At 44.2% G+C, this 17,049-nt stretch overlaps 1 protein-coding gene across 1 annotated transcript in view; it reads right to left on the bottom strand.

Moving 5' to 3' along the window:
- Positions 1–9,684: 9,684 nt before the first annotated feature.
- Positions 9,685–17,049, bottom strand: part of mdka (midkine a) — an 84,316-nt gene continuing 76,951 nt past the window's right edge. The window contains exon 5 of the mRNA XM_072591948.1: positions 9,685–10,433. Within this exon, the coding sequence (XP_072448049.1) occupies positions 10,408–10,433 (26 nt within the window). The 3' untranslated portion in view covers positions 9,685–10,407. The remainder of the gene's footprint in view (positions 10,434–17,049) is intronic.

Raw genomic sequence — 17,049 nt, 5'->3', positions numbered from 1 at the left:
CCTAGGACCTGTCCCTCATGATTCCCTCCAACAACTTGCCCACCACCAACGTCAGGCTCACTAGTCTGTAGTTCCCTTGCTTGCCCTTTCCACCCTTCTTAAACAATGGCACCACGTTTGCCAACCTCCAGTCTTCCGGCACCGCACCTGTGACTGTCAATGATATAAATATCTCAGCAAGAGGTCCAGCAATCACTTCTCTAGCTTCCCACAGATTTCTAGCGTACACCTGATCAGGTCTTGGGGATTTATCCACCTTTACCTGTTTCAAGACAACCAGCACTTCCTCCTCTGTAATATGGACATTTTGCAAGATGTCATCATCTATTTCCCAACAGTCTATGTCCTGTATATCCTTTTCCACAATGAATACTGATGCAAAATACTCATTTAATACCTCCCCCATTTTCTGTGGCTCCACACAAAGGCTGCCTTGCTGATCTCTATCGGGCCCTATTCTCTCCCTAGTTACCTTTTTGTCCTTATTGTATTTGTAAAAACTCTTTGGATTCTCCTTAACTCTATTTGCCAAAGCTATCTCATGTCCCCTTTTTGCCCTCCTGATATCCCTCATAAGTATACTCCTACTGTCTTTATACTCTAAGGATTCACTCAATCTATCCTGTCTATACCTTACATATGCTTCCTTCTTTTTCTTAACCAAACCCTCAATTTCTTTAGTCATCCAGCATTCCCTATACCTACCAGCTTTCCCTTTCACCCTAACAGGAATATACTTCCTCTGGATTCTTGTTATCTCATTTCTGAAGGCTTCCCATTTTCCAGATGTCCCTTTACCTGCAAACATCTGCCTCCAATCAGCTTTCGAAAGCTCTTGCCTAATACCATCAAAATTGGCCTTTCTCCAATTTAGAACTTCAACTTTTAGATCTGATCTGTCCTTTTCCATCATTATTTTAAAACGAATAGAATTATGCTCGCTGGCCCCAAAGTGCTCCCCGCCGACACCTCAGTCACCTGGCCTGCCTTATTTCCCAGGAGTAGGTCACGTTTTGCACCTTCTGTAGTAGGTACATCCACATACTGAATCAGGACATTGTCTTGTACACACTTAACAAATTCCTCTCCAACTAAACCCTTAACACTATGGCAGTCCCAGTCTATGTTTGGAAAGTTAAAATCCCCAACCATAATTACCATATTATTCTTACAGGTAGCTGAGATCTCCTTACAAATTTGTTTCTCAATTTCCCTCTGACTATTAGCGGGTCTATAATACAATCCCAATAAGGTTATCATCCCTTTCTTATTTCTCAGTTCCGCCCAAATAACTTCCCTGGATGTATTTCCGGGAATATCCTCCCTCAGCACAGCTCTAATGTTATCCCTTACCAAAAATTCTAAGTGTCAGTGGTTACTGATTTGTACTGACCCGAAAAAATTCTAAGTGTCGCTGGTTACTGATTTGTATTGACCTGAAAAACGTTATTGAGTTTTTTGAGAAGGTGACCAAGCATGTGGATGAGAGTAGGACAGTTGATATGGTTCCACATGGTAGGCTGTTGGAGGAAATGCAGAGGCATGGGATTAAGGATGATTCAGCAGTTTGGATTAGAAACTGGCTTTCTGTAAGAAGACAGTAAGTAGTGATTGGTGGAAAATATTCAGCCTGGAGTCTGGGTACTAGTGGTGTGCCACAAGGATCTGTTTTGGGACGACTGCTGTTTGTTATTTTTATAAATGTCTTGAACACAGGCATAGGTGGATGGGTTAGTAAGTTTGCAGATGACACTAAAGCTGGTGCAGTAGTGGACAGTGTGGAAGAATGTTGCAGGTTGGAGGGGTTCTTGGATAAACTGCAGAATTGGGCTGAGAGGTATCAAATGGAGTTCAAAGCAGATCAATGTGAGGTGATTCACTTTGGGAAGAATAACAGGAAGGTAGAATACTGGGTCAATGGAAAGATTCTTGGTAGTGTGGATGTGCAGAGGGACCTTGGTGTCCATGTACATAGACCCCTGAAAGTTGCCGCCCAGGTTGATAGAGCTGTTAAGAAGGCATACAGTGCGTAAGTTTTATTGGTAGAGGGATTGAGTTCTGGAGCCCTGATGTCATGTTGCAACTGTACAAAACGCTAGTGCGGTCTCACTTGGAATATTGTGTACAGTTCTGGTTGCCTCATTACAGGAAGGATGTGGAAGCATTGGAAAAGGTGCAGAGATTTACCAGGATGTTGCCTGGTCTGGAGGGAAGATCTTATGAGGAAAGGCTGAGGGACATGGATCTGTTCTCATTGTAGAGAAAGCAGCTAAGAGATGATTTAATAGAGACATACAAGAGGATAAGAGGATTAGATAGGGTGGTCAGTGAGAATCTTTTTCCTAGGATAATGATGTGGCTTGTACAAGGGGGCATAGCTGCAAATTGAGGGGTGATAGAGTTAAGACACATGTCAGAGGCAGGTTCTTTACTCAGAGAGTGGTAAGGGTGAGGAAATCCCTGCCTACTAATGCAGTTAAATCAGCCACATTTGAGGCATTTAAACAATCCTTGGATAAGCATATGGGTGATGATGGGATAGTGTAGGGGAATAGGTTTAGATTAGTTCACAGGTCAGCACAACATTGAGGGCCGAACGGCCTGCTCTGTGCTGTATTGTTCTGTGTTCTATGTACAACAATTTGTAGTTACATGGTTACCACTCCCCAGCGTTTAATTTTATCAAATTTCACTATTTGCAATGGTGAGGTTTGTCCCCAGAACATTTTACTGGGGTTCTAGATGTATTTACCACTACATCATCACCTCCTGTTGACATCCTCCAAGCAGATCCCATCACCCATCAAGAAGAACATGTACAAGGAAAGGGCCTTGTAACTCATGTGTTAAATGGAGTAATGTTATCTATTGATTGTCCATGCACTTATCACATCATCTCCATTGCTTTTCATTATTGTGTTTCACATTTTAGAACGGTTGATTAAAAGATGTGTGTTGAGATGAATTCCATTCTGAGACCACACAAGTTCCAAATGATTATATATTTCTCCTTAAAAGAAGAGATCCCACTGGAAAGATGATAGATCCATTTTCACTGCTCTTTAAGAATTTACTTAAGACACTCAAATGATTTAGAAACACACGAAAAGGACACAGATGCAAATATTAGGTACAGCCAGCTTGACCCAGTTGGTATCCTTGTGGCATGGTTCAGTGCAATATTGAAGGAGTGTAGCACTGTCAGAGGTTTCAAGTCCACCTGAGCCACCAAAGTGAGCAGATAACCAGAACCCCATGGTACAATTTGAAGCAAAAGAGGATGCGTTGTCTGGGATTGCTTCTCCATCATTGCAGCTGAAATTAAACAAACATCTTCGCTTGGTGAGCTCTTGCTGTTCACCTTCATAATGGCCACAGCCTTTAACGTAAAGAGATATATTCGACACATGCAATACTTTGAAGTGCAGAATTTTGCATAACTGTGCTGCAGATGGGGGAACCTCCATGCTCACAATGGAAACTTGGACAATTATCATCAAAGACTGGCAGGAGTATAGTATGCAATCTCTGTCACTAATTAACATCAACATTCAAAGTATTCAATGAGAGATGCTCAATTGATTCTGAGCTATAAAACAGAATTCATTAAAATCACTCAAAGAAAAGGCAACTCGGCTACTGAAAGACAATTTAAACTTCCCCACACAGAAAAAATTATTTTAAGCATCAACAATGTATTCATTCCCCACCCTCCCTCTTCGTCTGATCCTCCTACAAATGCACTTGCCTCATAACTGGCAGAGATTACAGTTAGATTGACTTCTCGCTTTTATTAGGCAAAAGTGAGGACTGCAGATGCTGGAAACCAGACTCTAGATTAGAGTGGTGCTGGGAAAGCACAGCAGGTCAGCCAGCATCCGAGGAGCAGGAAAATCGATGTTTCAGGCAAAAGCCCTTCATCAGGAATAGAGGCAGAGAGCCTCCAGGGTGGAGAGATGTTTTATTCTCTAGCGAAATCTGTGAATAGTTACATCTGATGTGACTGATGAAAGTTAAACATTTATACAGAGTTTGAGAAACTGAAGGAATAGTACAATGGAAAAGACAATAGAACAATTTATGAAGAGGCTGTACCAAAGATAAACAGAAGGGTGGGTGGAGTCGAAGGGTGGGTCAGTAAATTTGCAGATGATACAAAGATAGGTGGAGTTGTGGACAGTGAGGAGGGCTGTTGTCGGCTGCAGAGGGACTTAGATATGATGCAGAGCTGGGCTGAGGAGTGGCAGATGGAGTTCAACCCTGCCAAGTGTGAAGTTGTCCATTTTGGAAGAACAAATAAGAATGCGGAATACAGGGTTAATGGTAGGGTTCTTGGTCAGGTGGAGGAACAGAGGGATCTTGGGGTCTATGTACATAGATCTTTGAAGGTTGCCACTCAGGTGGATAGAGTTTGTAAGAAGGCCTATGGAGTATTATCGTTCATTAGCAGAGGGATTGAATTCAAGAGTCGTGAGGTGATGTTGCAGCTGTACAGGACTTTGGTTAGGCCACATTTGGAGTACTGTGTGCAGTTCTGGTCGCCTCACTTTAGGAAAGATGTGGAAGCTTTGGAGAGGGTGCAGAGAAGATTTACCAGGATGTTGCCTGGAATGGAGAGTAGGTCATACGAGGATAGGTTGAGAGTTCTCGGCCTTTTCTCGTTGGAACGGCGAAGGATGAGGGGTGACTTGATAGAGGTTTATAAGATGATCAGAGGAATAGATAGAGTAGACAGTCAGAAACTTTTTCCCCGGGTACAACAGAGTGTTACAAGGGGACATAAATTTAGGGTGAAGGGTGGAAGGTATGGGGGAGATGTCAGGGGTGGGTTCTTCACCCAGAGAGTGGTGGGGGCATGGAATGCGCTGCCCGTGGGAGTGGTAGAGTCAGATTCATTGGCGACCTTTAAGCGGCATTTGGATAGGTACATGGATGGGTGCTTAATCTAGGATAGAAGTTCGGCACAACATCGTGGGCCGAAGGGCCTGTTCTGTGCTGTATTGTTCTATGTTCTATGTTCTATGTTCTAATGCAGCTCATTACCTTTATTACCTTATCGCAGAACTTCATTACCTTATCATAGTCAACAACTGAGGGCGTATTTCCACAGATGCACAAAACATACAATTGGTCAAATCATTCCATCTTGTCCAGCTAAGGTGAACTATTTCCACTTTTCTCAATGTTGTATTAGTTAATCTCCATTAAGAGTATGAGAGTAAGGGGTATCCAGGATGTGAAACTCAGAATTTGGGCTTGCGATCTCCGTGTTGCATGTCCTTAACTTCTGCCCTGCTTTCTCAGCACAGAGGCAAAGAAACATGGAAAGCAGAAGATTAACCTAGAGGTATGATGAAGGTGAGATTCTCTCCTGTTTTTAAATGACGTTAATTAGCTTAAGAGCATCATTGAGACAGGAGCAAATGGAGAACTTACTTCCTTTAATGGTGAAGTTGCACTGGGAGGGGGCATCTTAAAATAACAATTTATTCACTGCCTTTCACAACCTCAGAGGGCAAAGTTAAAAATCACACACCAGGTTAGTCCAACAAGTTTATTTGGAAGCACTAGCCTTTGGAGCACTGCTCCTTCATCAAATGGTTCTGGAACAGAAGATCATAAGACACAGAATTTACAGAAAAAGATTAGTGTCATGCAACTGAAATGATATATTGAACAAACTTGATTTGGAGATGCCGGTGTTGGACTGGGACTGGGACCTGATGAAGGAGCGGCGCTCCGAAAGCTAGTGCTTCCAATTAAACCTGTTGGACTATAGCCTGGTGTTGTGTGATTTTTAACTTTGAACAAACATGAATTGTTATTAAGCTTTTCATCATTTAGAATGGGTTGCAGGTTTCAGTTAATTAATATGTAAATCCCATAACTTCTTTAAAATCACCTTCTCGAGATAACTTAAGGTTTTATAACAAAAGGTGACATGTCAGCTCAAACAATGCATTAAAGGTGGGAGGTTAGTGTCTTATACCTTTAATGCATTGTCTGAGCTGAGATGTCACCTTTTGTTATAAAACCTTAAGTTATCTCGAGAAGGTGACTTAAAAGAAGTTCTGGGACTTACATATTAATGAACTGAAACCTGCAACCCATTCTTAAAGATGAAAGACTGAACAAAATCCAGATTTGTTCAACATATCATTTCAGTTGCATGACATTGTAATCCTTTTGCTATAAATTCTGTGTCTTATGGTCTTATACTCCACAACCACCTGAAGGAGCAGTGCTCCAAAAACTGGTGCTTCCAAATAAACCTGTTGGACTATAACCTGGTGTGTGATTTTTAACTTTGTCCACGCAGGTCCAACACCGGCTCCTCCACATCAAGGCAACCTTAGCGAAGCCAAATCACTTGTGTAGTTTAGTCATTGGTGAACTCTAGGAAATATGGGATCTATTTTGTACACAGCTAGGTCTGACAAACAGCAACATGATAATAACTGGGAAGCTGTAGTAGAGAGCAAGTTTTAGCTCCTCAAGTTTTAACTCCTCTGCTGTTCTTCAAAGTAGTGTCATGCAGTCTTTTTTCCCCACTGGAGGCATAGAGGGTATTTAATGACAAGCTTGAAAGGTGGCATCTCTAACAGGTAAAAACAAGGGCTGCAGATGCTGGAAACCAGATTCTAGATTAGAGTGGTGCTGGAAAAGCACAGCAGGTCAGGCAGCATCTGAGGAGCAGGAAAATCGACGTTTCGGGCAAAAGCCCTTCATCAGGAATAGAGACAGAGTGCCTGCAGTGTGGAGAGATAAATGAGGGGAGGGTTAGGGTGGGGAGAAAGTAGCATAGAGTACAATGGGTGAGTGGGGGTGGGGATGAAGGTGATAGGTCAGAGAGGAGGGTGGAGTGGATAGGTGGAAAAGAAGATAGGCAGGTAGGACAAATCATGGGGGACAGTGCTGAGCTGGAAGTTTGGAGCTGGGGTGAGGTGGGGGAAGGGGAAATGAGGAAACTGGTGAAGTCCACATCGATGCCCTGGGGTTGAAGTGTTTCAAAGCGGAAGATGAGGTATTCTTCCTCCAGGCGTCGGGTGGTAAGGGAACGGCGGTGAAGGAGGCCCAGGACCTCCATGTCCTCGGCTGAGTGGGAGGTGGAGTTGAAATGTTGGGCTACAGGGCGGTTTGGTTGATTGGTACGGGTGTCCCAGAGATGTTCCTGAAAGCACTCTGCTAGGAGGCGTCCAAGGTAAAAACAATGACTGCAGATGCTGAAAACCAAATACTGGATTAGTGGTGCTGGAAGAGCACAGCAGTTCAGGCAGCATCCCAGTCTCCCCAATGTAGAGGAGACCACATCGGGAGCAACGGATACAATAAATGATATTGGTGGATGTGCAGGTAAAACTTTGATGGATTTGGAAGGCTCCTTTGGGGCCTTGGATGGAGGTGAGGGAGGAGGTGTAGGTGCAGGTTTTGCAATTTCTGCGGTGGCAGGGCAGGGGAAGGTTCCAGGATGGGAGGGTGGGTTGTTTGGGGGCGTGGACCTGATCTCACGGAGGGAATAGTCCTTGCGGAAGGCGGAAAGGGTGGGAAGGGAAATATATCCCTGGTGGTGGGGTCTGTTTGGAGGTGGCAGAAATGTCGTCGGATGATTTGGTTTATGCGAAAGTTGGTAGGGTGGAAGGTGAGCATCAGGGGCGTTCTGTCCTTGTTACGGTTAGAGGGGTAGGGTCTGAGGGTGGAGGTGCGGGATGTGGACGAGATGCGATGGAGGGCATCTTTAACCACGTGGGAAGGGAAATTGCGGTCTCTAAAGAAGGAGGCCATCTGGTGTGTTCTGTGGTGGAACTGGTCCTCCGGGGAGCAGATATGGTGGAGACGGAGGAATTGGGAATACGGGATGGCATTTTTGCAGGAGGTAGGGTGGGAAGAGGTATAATACAGGTAGCTGTGGGAGTCGGTGGGTTTGTAAAAAAAATGGTGTCAAGTCGGTCATCATTAATGGAGATGGAGAGGTCCAGGAAGGGGAGGGAGGTGTCAGAGATAGTCCAGGTAAATTTAAGGTCAGGGTGGAATGTGTTGGTGAAGTTGGTGAATTGCTTGCCTCCTCGCAGGAGCATGAGGTGGCGCCAATGCAGTCATCAATGTAGCAGAGGAAGAGGTGGGGAGTGGTGCCAGTGTAACTACGGAAGGTGGACTGTTCTACGTAGCCAACAAAGAGACAGGCATAGATGGGGCCCATATGGGTGCCCATGGCTACCCCTTTGGTCTGGAGGAAGTGGGAGGATTCGAAGGAGAAATTGTTGAGGGTGAGGACCAGTTTAGCCAAACAAATGAGTGTGTTGGTGGAAGGGTACTGTTGGGGATGGCGGGAGAGGAAGAAACGGAGGGCTTGGAGGCCCTGGTCATGACGGATGGAGGTGTAGAGGGATTGGATATTCTTGATGAAGATGAGGCGTTGGTGGCTGGGGAAATGTAAGTCTTGGAGGAGGTGGTGGGCATGGGTGGTGTCTCGAACATATGTGGGGAGTTCCTGGACTAGGGGGGGATAGGACAGTGTCGAGGTAGGTAGAGATGAGTTCAGTGGGGCAGGAGCATGCTGAGACAATGGGTCGGCCAGGGTGGTCAGGCTTGTGGATCTTGGGAAGGAGGTAAAACCGGGCAGACTAAGAGGTTGGAAGCTGTGGGTGGGAGATCTCCTGAGGTGATGAGGTTCTGTATGGTCTGGGAGATGATGGTTTGGTGATGGGCAGTGGGGTCATGGTCGAGGGGGCGGTAGGAGGAGGTGTCTTCGAGTTGGCGTCTGGCTTCAGCAGTGTAGAGGTCAGTGCGCCAGATGACCACTGTGCCCCCTTTACCTGCTGGTTTGATGATGAGGTCGGGATTGGAGCAGAGGGAGTGGAGGGCTGCACGTTGTGAGGATGAGAGGTTGGAGTGGGGAGGGAGGTAGACAGGTTGAGGCGGTTAATGTCCCGGCGGCAGTTGGAAATGAAGAGGTCGAGGGCAGGTAATAGGCCAGCACGGGGTGTCCAGGTAGATGGTGTGTGTTGGAGGTGGGCAAAGGGGTCCTCGGAAGGTGGGCGGGAGTCCTGATTGCGAAAGTAAGCTCGGTGGCGGAGGCAGCGGAAGAAGTGTTCGACGTCACGGCGTGTATTAAATTCAAGGAGGGGGATAAAGGTGAGGCCTTTGCTGAGAACTGATCGTTAGTCCTCAGCGAGGTATCTCTAACAGGGCAATGTTGCCTATCCACTGTACTAGAATATTAGCCTTGAATTTGTATTCAAGTTCTTGGAGTGGAGTTTTAATCAATATCCTTACAGATTTGGAGGGGGTTACTGCAATGCTACCAATTGTGTACAATCATGATTTGGAGATGCCGGTGTTGGCACAATCACCTGATAAAGGAGCAGCACTCCAGAAGCTAGTGCTTCCAATTAAACCTGTTGGGCTATAACCTGGTGTTGTGTGATTTTTAACTCTGTACAGATTACACTTAAAGTTTTTGTCATTAAAAATTACAGAAGTTACAGATATGTCCAATCCTGAGAGATACTGTAGTCTACTCATCCAAATGGTTTGTGATACTAATGTCACATCTGTTTAAACCCATTGTACCTGATTTTAGTTTCTGAACCAATTCTCTTGGGTACCGCAATGGCTTATATCCTTCTAAGCTCATATCAATATTCAATCTCTGAAGCAAATCTCAATCACCACAGAAAGCACACATAAGTTTATAAAAAGATTTTATTTGAAAAAAACTCTAATCCAAGATCTCTCCAGTGAATGGCAAACATTTAGGACAGGAAATGCATTATTATTCATGAACTACATTGTGCCTTCCAAATCTCCATACCATGGCTTTGAAACAGAGTATTCAGACTTTAATTGGACTACATTTTGTTACATAATTTCAGAGTTACAATGCAATCCCTCCATCAATACAATGCCAGTAAAGCAAAATGATTGTTTCTCTTCTGATCTTGTTGTCAGTTGTTCAAAAATGCTTTGTGTAGCTCAGATCAATTCTTGCAAAAAAGCCTTCAGGTGTGATGGCCAAGGAGGCTGGGAAAAATTAATGATCAAGAATTCTGCAGAGACAGGTGGTGATGTTGGCATTTTGAATGGGGTTAAAAGGGACAACTGGATCCACAATAAGAACCACCACTACAAGCCGAGAGATTTGTAAGGCATTCTACATGGAAAGTATTATCATTGCAGAAATGTACTGTACACATGCCAAAGTCTCAGATTTATAAGCAAAAAGAGGGTTTTTTTTAAAAAAGAAAGCAATGATTAAAAAGGCAGTTCTTTTACATTAAATTCTACAGATTAGAAGATTACAACAAAAGCTTGGTAAAAGGTATTTTGGTGAGGGGTGGCTGTATAGATTGTGCTGCAGCTCAGATCAACAAGAAGGTGGGTTATACTGTCCAGTTTCTAGAAACTTCCTCACATGCCCTTCTTTCCCTTCTTACCTGTTCAAAAAGATAGAAAAGAAAAACATTGGTGCATATAGATTTACAGCAAGTCATCATTGTTTTACTTCTCATGCACCCTCCTAAGTGGAACACTCCTGCTCAAATAAGCCAATTGCTAACTTTCTCCTAACCCCACTTTCTGAAACTAGAAAATCTCAGCTTTATGTACACTACATTGAAATCCATTTGCCACAGTTTTACCCATTTACTTAAACCTATGCATTTTTTGACATTTTGCTTCCATGCGGATGAACTCCTGATACCCTGGCAGCCATCATACCTTTATTTTTTTTCCCAGGTGTGAGACACGGTGAAAGACAAGGTGCATGAATCTTTATTCAAACTTCCACCACCAGGAAGCAAAGAAACACCCAAGTGGCCTGTGACAAGCAGTGTCCTTCACATCAAAGGGCAATGCTGTGTGATCAAACAGTGAAGGGGAGGGCAGGGATTAAATTAGAGTTGGAGGGTGAAATAATGCACTCCACTCCCTGCAGCGCCCACCTTTCCTTGAACTCCTCCAGGGTGTTGGTGGACACCGCGTGCTCCTTCTCCAGAGACACCCGGGCTCTAACGTAACCCCGGAAGAGGGGCAGGCAGTTGGCCCTAACGACCCCCTCCACAGCCCGCTGTCTGGACCTGTTGATGGCCAGTTTGGCCAGGTCCAGGAGCAGACCCACGAGGAGGTCTTCAGACCTGCCCGCCCTCCTCCGTACCGGGTGCCCGAAGATCAGGAGCGTGGGACTGAAATGCAACTAAAAGCAGAGGTGGTGGTGGTTTTTGAGAAAATCAAAAAGGGAGTGCAAACTCCCACATCCAATACATCCATCATACCTTTACTGTGTGCTCGGTCTGCTGCGCCAGCAGCATTTGAGCCACATCGTCAAACCAATAACCTCCGGGCAACAAGTGCTCCCAGCCAAACACATGGTCAGCACTTGTGTCCAAACCAGCCTCATGTGGGCCACCAGTACGTAACAAAAGCCACTTTGCCCATTGATCAGAACATTGGGATCGCTTGTTCGAACTGCTCGAGAGGACTGATGTCAGGATTCGTGGGATCCGCTGCATGCTGTATAATCTCATCTCTGGAAGGCACAGTCAACACCTTTACATCAAGCAGTTGAGGGGAAAGTGAAGGCAAACCAACATGGCCCCTTTTTGACTGGGTAGCCTGTGACCAACTCAGCTGACTGTAATATCAGCTAATGCAATCTCAATTGCCTATTTGACAACCTTCCCTTCTCTCTGGTGCTCACCACCATAGCATTCTCTCGGCCAGACCATTGAAATAAAAGGCCATTACAAAACAACCAATATATGTCAATGCTATCAAATATTCCAACAATGTTTCATGGGTTTTGGCCTGTCTTAGTGATCCTGCACAGTGCTAACCTGGTGGTGCAGCAAAGTTGATGGCAGGGTAGCTAAACTAGGAACAAACATTCATCTCTGGGTTTGAAGACCTCATGTTATGGACCAGACCAGACCCCTTTCAAAACATTTTCAAAAGGTAACTTAGACCCTAACTTTTTCTTATTTTAAAAAGGTAATTGTGAACTGTTGTGTCCCAAGTGCAATGTAGCTGGTCAAACGATTTAATGTGGAGCAAAAACATAATTTATTGAAATATTGTATTTAAAATAGAAACAAAATAAATAATAACTTAATTCCTTTGGAAAACTTAACTGAATAGATACGCGATTACTAATAAACTGTTCCAATACAGGGATATCCCAAAAACATACCCCTTGGCCAAAAGGCAAATTCAGGCACAGATGCTCACATGCAGTTCTCTAATCCAGGAGGGAAAAAAAATTGAGAAAATTCAGACAGACAGTGTAGCAACCGGGAAACATTTACTGAAGCTTCCAACTCTGTTGAGACGCCAACAGCTTCTGAAAAACCAAAACCCAGAAATCTGGATCTGAGAGAGCTGGGCACACCCACTGAGGCTGTTAAACAAAGACCCAAGGCCCCCCAAGCTGTTTGCCCCAATAGCTCTGCTAGTCTGGTTGGAACCTCTGCTTTAACCACTCTGTTAAACAAAAAAAATGACAAAATAACCTCTTAAAGTCACAGCATCATAACAGTCAATTGGGAAGAGAGAGTTACTACAAACTATGCTTGTGTTCATTGTCATTTAGAAAGTCAAGAGGTCATTTAATCAAGGTTTTAAGATACTAAGGAAATCCCATATAGTCAACAGAGTAATAATTTTCACTAGCTGGGGAGTCTAGGAACTGGGGAATAACAGAAATTGAAAATTTAGGAAACATTCCTCACAGTAGGAGGGTTGGAAGTTTGGAATTCTGATCTGAAAACGTCAATTAATGTTAGGTCATAGATTAATTTTAAAATTGGGTTTGATTTGTTTTCCAAAACAAAATGGTTTGAAAGGTAAAAGGGGCAAGACAGTATATGATATATTTGGTCACACTTCAGACATGTTCTCACTGAATAGTGGAACAGGTTTCAGAGGCTAAATGTTCCCTCTATTTCGTGTGGTAAGCTGAGAATGGTTGTTCACAACTCCATATTCATGGAGTAGAACACTTTGCATTTGTGGTACACCTCTCTATTTAGATCTAGTGCCCTCATAGCTATCTTGTGCAATTAATGCACCTCCTGAAACCATTTAACCTAGAGTAGCCTTGTGCAAGGTTCACCACCTTCTTTCTGACCAGAGAGAATACAATGAGCTCCCCTGCCCTGTCAGAAAGAACACTAGTCATCTCCCTTATTATAGAAGATGCTTGGAGATATTGTCTCGGTTTGAAGGCCCCAGAAGGAGTTTGCAACAAAAACAGAAATTGCTGGAAATGCTCAGCAGGTCTAGCATCTGTGGAGAGAAATCAGAGTTAACGTTGTCGGATCAATGACCCTTCCTCAGAAATGATGGTAGCTCGGAAAAAGTTGGTTTATATGCAGAAGACAGAATGGGGTGGGGGGGTGGTGGTGGGGAGGTGAAAGGAGTAAACAATAGTTGGAGATAGAGCCCAAAGAGAGAGAAGAACAGTTGGACAGACAAAGGAGTTGATAAAAATCAGCCTGGGCGAATGAATAACTATTTATGAAAGTTTCACAACATTTTTCCGATAGGAAGGAGACCAGAATTGCATGCAATATTCCAACAGTGGCCTAATCAATGTCCTGTATCGGTGCAACATGACCTCCCAACCCCTGTACTCAACACTCTGATGGATAAAGGAAAGCATACCAAACACCTTCTTCACTATCCTATCTACCAGTGACTCCACTTTCAAGGAGCTATGAACCTGTACTCCAAGGTCTCTTTTTTTTTCAGCAACACTCCTTCAGACTTCACCATACTGTGTATAAGTCCTGCTAAGATTTGCTTTCCCAAAATGCAGCACCTCGCATTTATCTGAATTAAACTCCATCTGCCACTTCTCAGCCCATTAGCCCATCTGATCAAGATCCGGTTGTAATCTGAGGTAACCTTCACTGTCCACTACACCTCCAATTTTGGTGTCATCTGCAAACTTACTAACTGTACCTCTTATGCTCGCATCCAAATCATTTATGTAAATGACAAAAAGTGGAGGACCCAGCACCGATCCTTGTGGCACTCCACTGGTCACAGGCATCCACTCTGAAAAACAACCCTCCAGCACCACCTACCTTTGAACCAGTCTTCTACCTTTGAACCAGTTCTATATCCAAATGGCTAATTCTCCCTGTATTCCTTGAGATCTAACCTTGCTAACCAGTCTCCCACGGGGAACCCTGTTGAATACTTTACTGAAGTCCATATGGATCATATCTACCACTCTGCCCTCAATCTTCTTTGTTCTTTCTTCAAAAAACTCAATCAAGTTTGTGAGACATTATTTCCTACGCACAAAGCCATGTTGACTACCCCTATCGGCACGGTGGCTCAGTGGTTAGCACTGCTGCCTCACAGTGCCTGGGTCACAGGTTCGATTCCAACCTTGAGCGACTGTCTGTGTGGAGTGTGCACATTCTCCCCGTGTCTGCATGGGTTTCCTCCAGGTGCTCCGGTTTCCTCCCACAGTCCAATAGATGTGCAGGTTAGGTGAATTGACCATGCTAAATTGCCCATAGTGTTAGGTGCATTAGTCAGGGGTAAATGTAGGGGAATAGGTCTGGGTGGGTTGCTCTTTGGAGGGTCCGTGTGAACTTGTTGGGCCAAAGGGCCTATTTCCACACTGTAGGGAATCTAATCAGTCCTTGCCTTTCCAAATACTTGCACATTCTGTTCCTCAGGATTCCCTCCAACAACTTGTCCACCACCGAGGTCAGGCTCACTGGTCTATAGTTTCCTGGCTTGTCATTACTGCCCTTCTTAAACAATGGCACCATGTTAGCCAACCTTCAGTCTTCCAGCACCTCACCTGTGACTATCAATGATCCAAATATCTCAGCTAGAGGCCCAGCAATCGCTTCCCACGGACTTCATGGGTACGCCTGATCAGGTCCTGGGGATTTATCTATTTTTATGCATTTCAAGACATCCAGCACTTCTTGAAAAATGTCCATATTACAGAGGAAGATGTCACCATCTATTTCCATACATTCTATATCTTCCATATCCTTTTCCACAGTAAATACTGATGCAAAATACTCATTTAGCATCTCCCCCATTTTCTGCGGCTCCGCACAAAGGCTGCCTTGAGGGGCCCTATTCTCTCCCTAGTTACCCTTTTGTCCATAATGTATTTGTAAAAACCCTTTGGATTCTCCTTAATTCTATTTACCAAAGCTATCTAATGTCCCCTTTTTGCCCTCTTAAGTATACTCCTACTGCCTTTATACTCTAAGGATTCACTCGTTCTATCCTGTCTATACTTTACATATGCTTCCTTCTTTTTCTTAACCAAACCCTCAATTTCTTTACTCACCCAGCATTCCCTATATCTACCAGCCTTTCCTTTCACCCGAACAGGAATATACTTTTTCTGGATTCTTGTTATCTCATTTCTGAAGGCTTCCCATTTTCTAGCAGTCCCTTTATCTGCAAACATTTGCCCCCAATCAGCTTTTGAAAGGCCTTGCCTAATACCGTCAAAATTGGCCTTTCTCCAATTTAGAACTTCAACTTTTAGATCTAGTCTATCCTTTTCCATCATTATTTTAAATCTAATAGAATATAGTCGCTGGCCCCAAAGTGCTCCCCCACTGACACCTCAGTCACCTGCCCTGCCTTATTGCCCAAGATTAGGTCACATTTTGCGTCTTCTCTAGTAGGTACATCCACATACTGAATCAGAAAATTGCCTTGTACACACTTAAATTCCTCTCCATCTAAACCCTTAACACTATGGCAGTCCCAGTCTATGTTTGGAAAGTTAAAATCCCCGACCATAATTACCATATTATTCTTACAGGTAGCTGAGATCGCCTTACAAATTTGTTTCTCAATTTCCCTCTGACTATTAGGGGGTCTATAATACAATCCCAATAAGGTGATCATCCCTTTCTTATTTCTCAGTTCCACCCAAATAACTTCCCTGAATATCCTCCCTCAGCACAGCTATAATACTATCCCTGATCAAAAATGCCACACCTCCTCCTCGCTTGCCTCCCTTTCTATCCTTCCTGTAATATTTGTATCCTGGAACATTAAGCTGCCAGTTCTGCCCATCCCTGAGCCACGTTCCTATAATTGCTATGATATCCCAGTCCCATCCCAATGCTCCCTGGAGCATCGGAGGCTGAGGGGTGACCTTATGGAGGTTTGCAAAATTATGAGGGGCATGGATAGGGTAAATTGACAAAGTCTTTTCCCTGGGGTGAGACAGTTCAGAACCAGCAGGCATAGGTTTAGGGGAGGAGGGGGAAAAATATAAAAGAGACCTACGGGGCATGCAGAGGTTGGTAAGTGTATGGAATGAGCTGCCAGAGGAAGTGGTGGAGGCTAGTACAGTTGCAACATTTAAAAGGCAGCTGGATGGGTATATAAATAGGAAGGTTTGGAGGGATATGGGGTAAAAACAATGACTGCAGATGCTGGAAACCAGATTCTGGATTAGTGGTGCTGGAAGAGCACAGCAGTTCAGGCAGCATCCGGAGGAGCTTCGAAGCTCCTTGGAGGGATATGGGCCGGGTGCTGGCAGGTGGGACTAGATTGGGTTGGGATATCTGGTCTGCATGGACGGGTTGGACCGAAGGGTCTGTTTCCATGCTGTATATCTGTATAACTCTAGTGGACAATTAGTGGCCAACAATGGGTTGTGTGTAATAGCAGACCATGTGATAACAAGGCCTGGTATGTAGGGGTTGGGGTAAGGACATGGGAGAAGGCCCCTCAGCCCTAAAATTGTTGAACTCAAATGTGGAGTTCAGAAGGTTGCAGAGTTCTCAAACGGAAGACATAGTTTGCGTCAAGAATCATCCTCAAAAATCATGGCATTAACTTTGCTTTGAGATTGATTGTTGCAAGAGAACAGCAGATATCAGTGATAACTTTTTGAGTGAGATGGGAGTGTTGCACAGGCTGTACCCTAGTGAGACTAAGTGAAGAGAAATGGTCCCTGAAAACTACAACTTCTTGAGTTCATTGCAAGTCCATTGCCATGTTTCAATGAATAATTGTAACGTGCCACTATCGTTTACCACAGTAGACAGG

The sequence above is a fragment of the Chiloscyllium punctatum genome, chromosome 22, assembly GCF_047496795.1.
Source record: "Chiloscyllium punctatum isolate Juve2018m chromosome 22, sChiPun1.3, whole genome shotgun sequence".
Classification (NCBI taxonomy): Eukaryota; Metazoa; Chordata; class Chondrichthyes; order Orectolobiformes; family Hemiscylliidae; genus Chiloscyllium; species Chiloscyllium punctatum.
The sequence above is the reverse complement of the archived record's forward strand: the minus strand, read 5'-3'. Positions and strand labels throughout refer to the sequence as shown.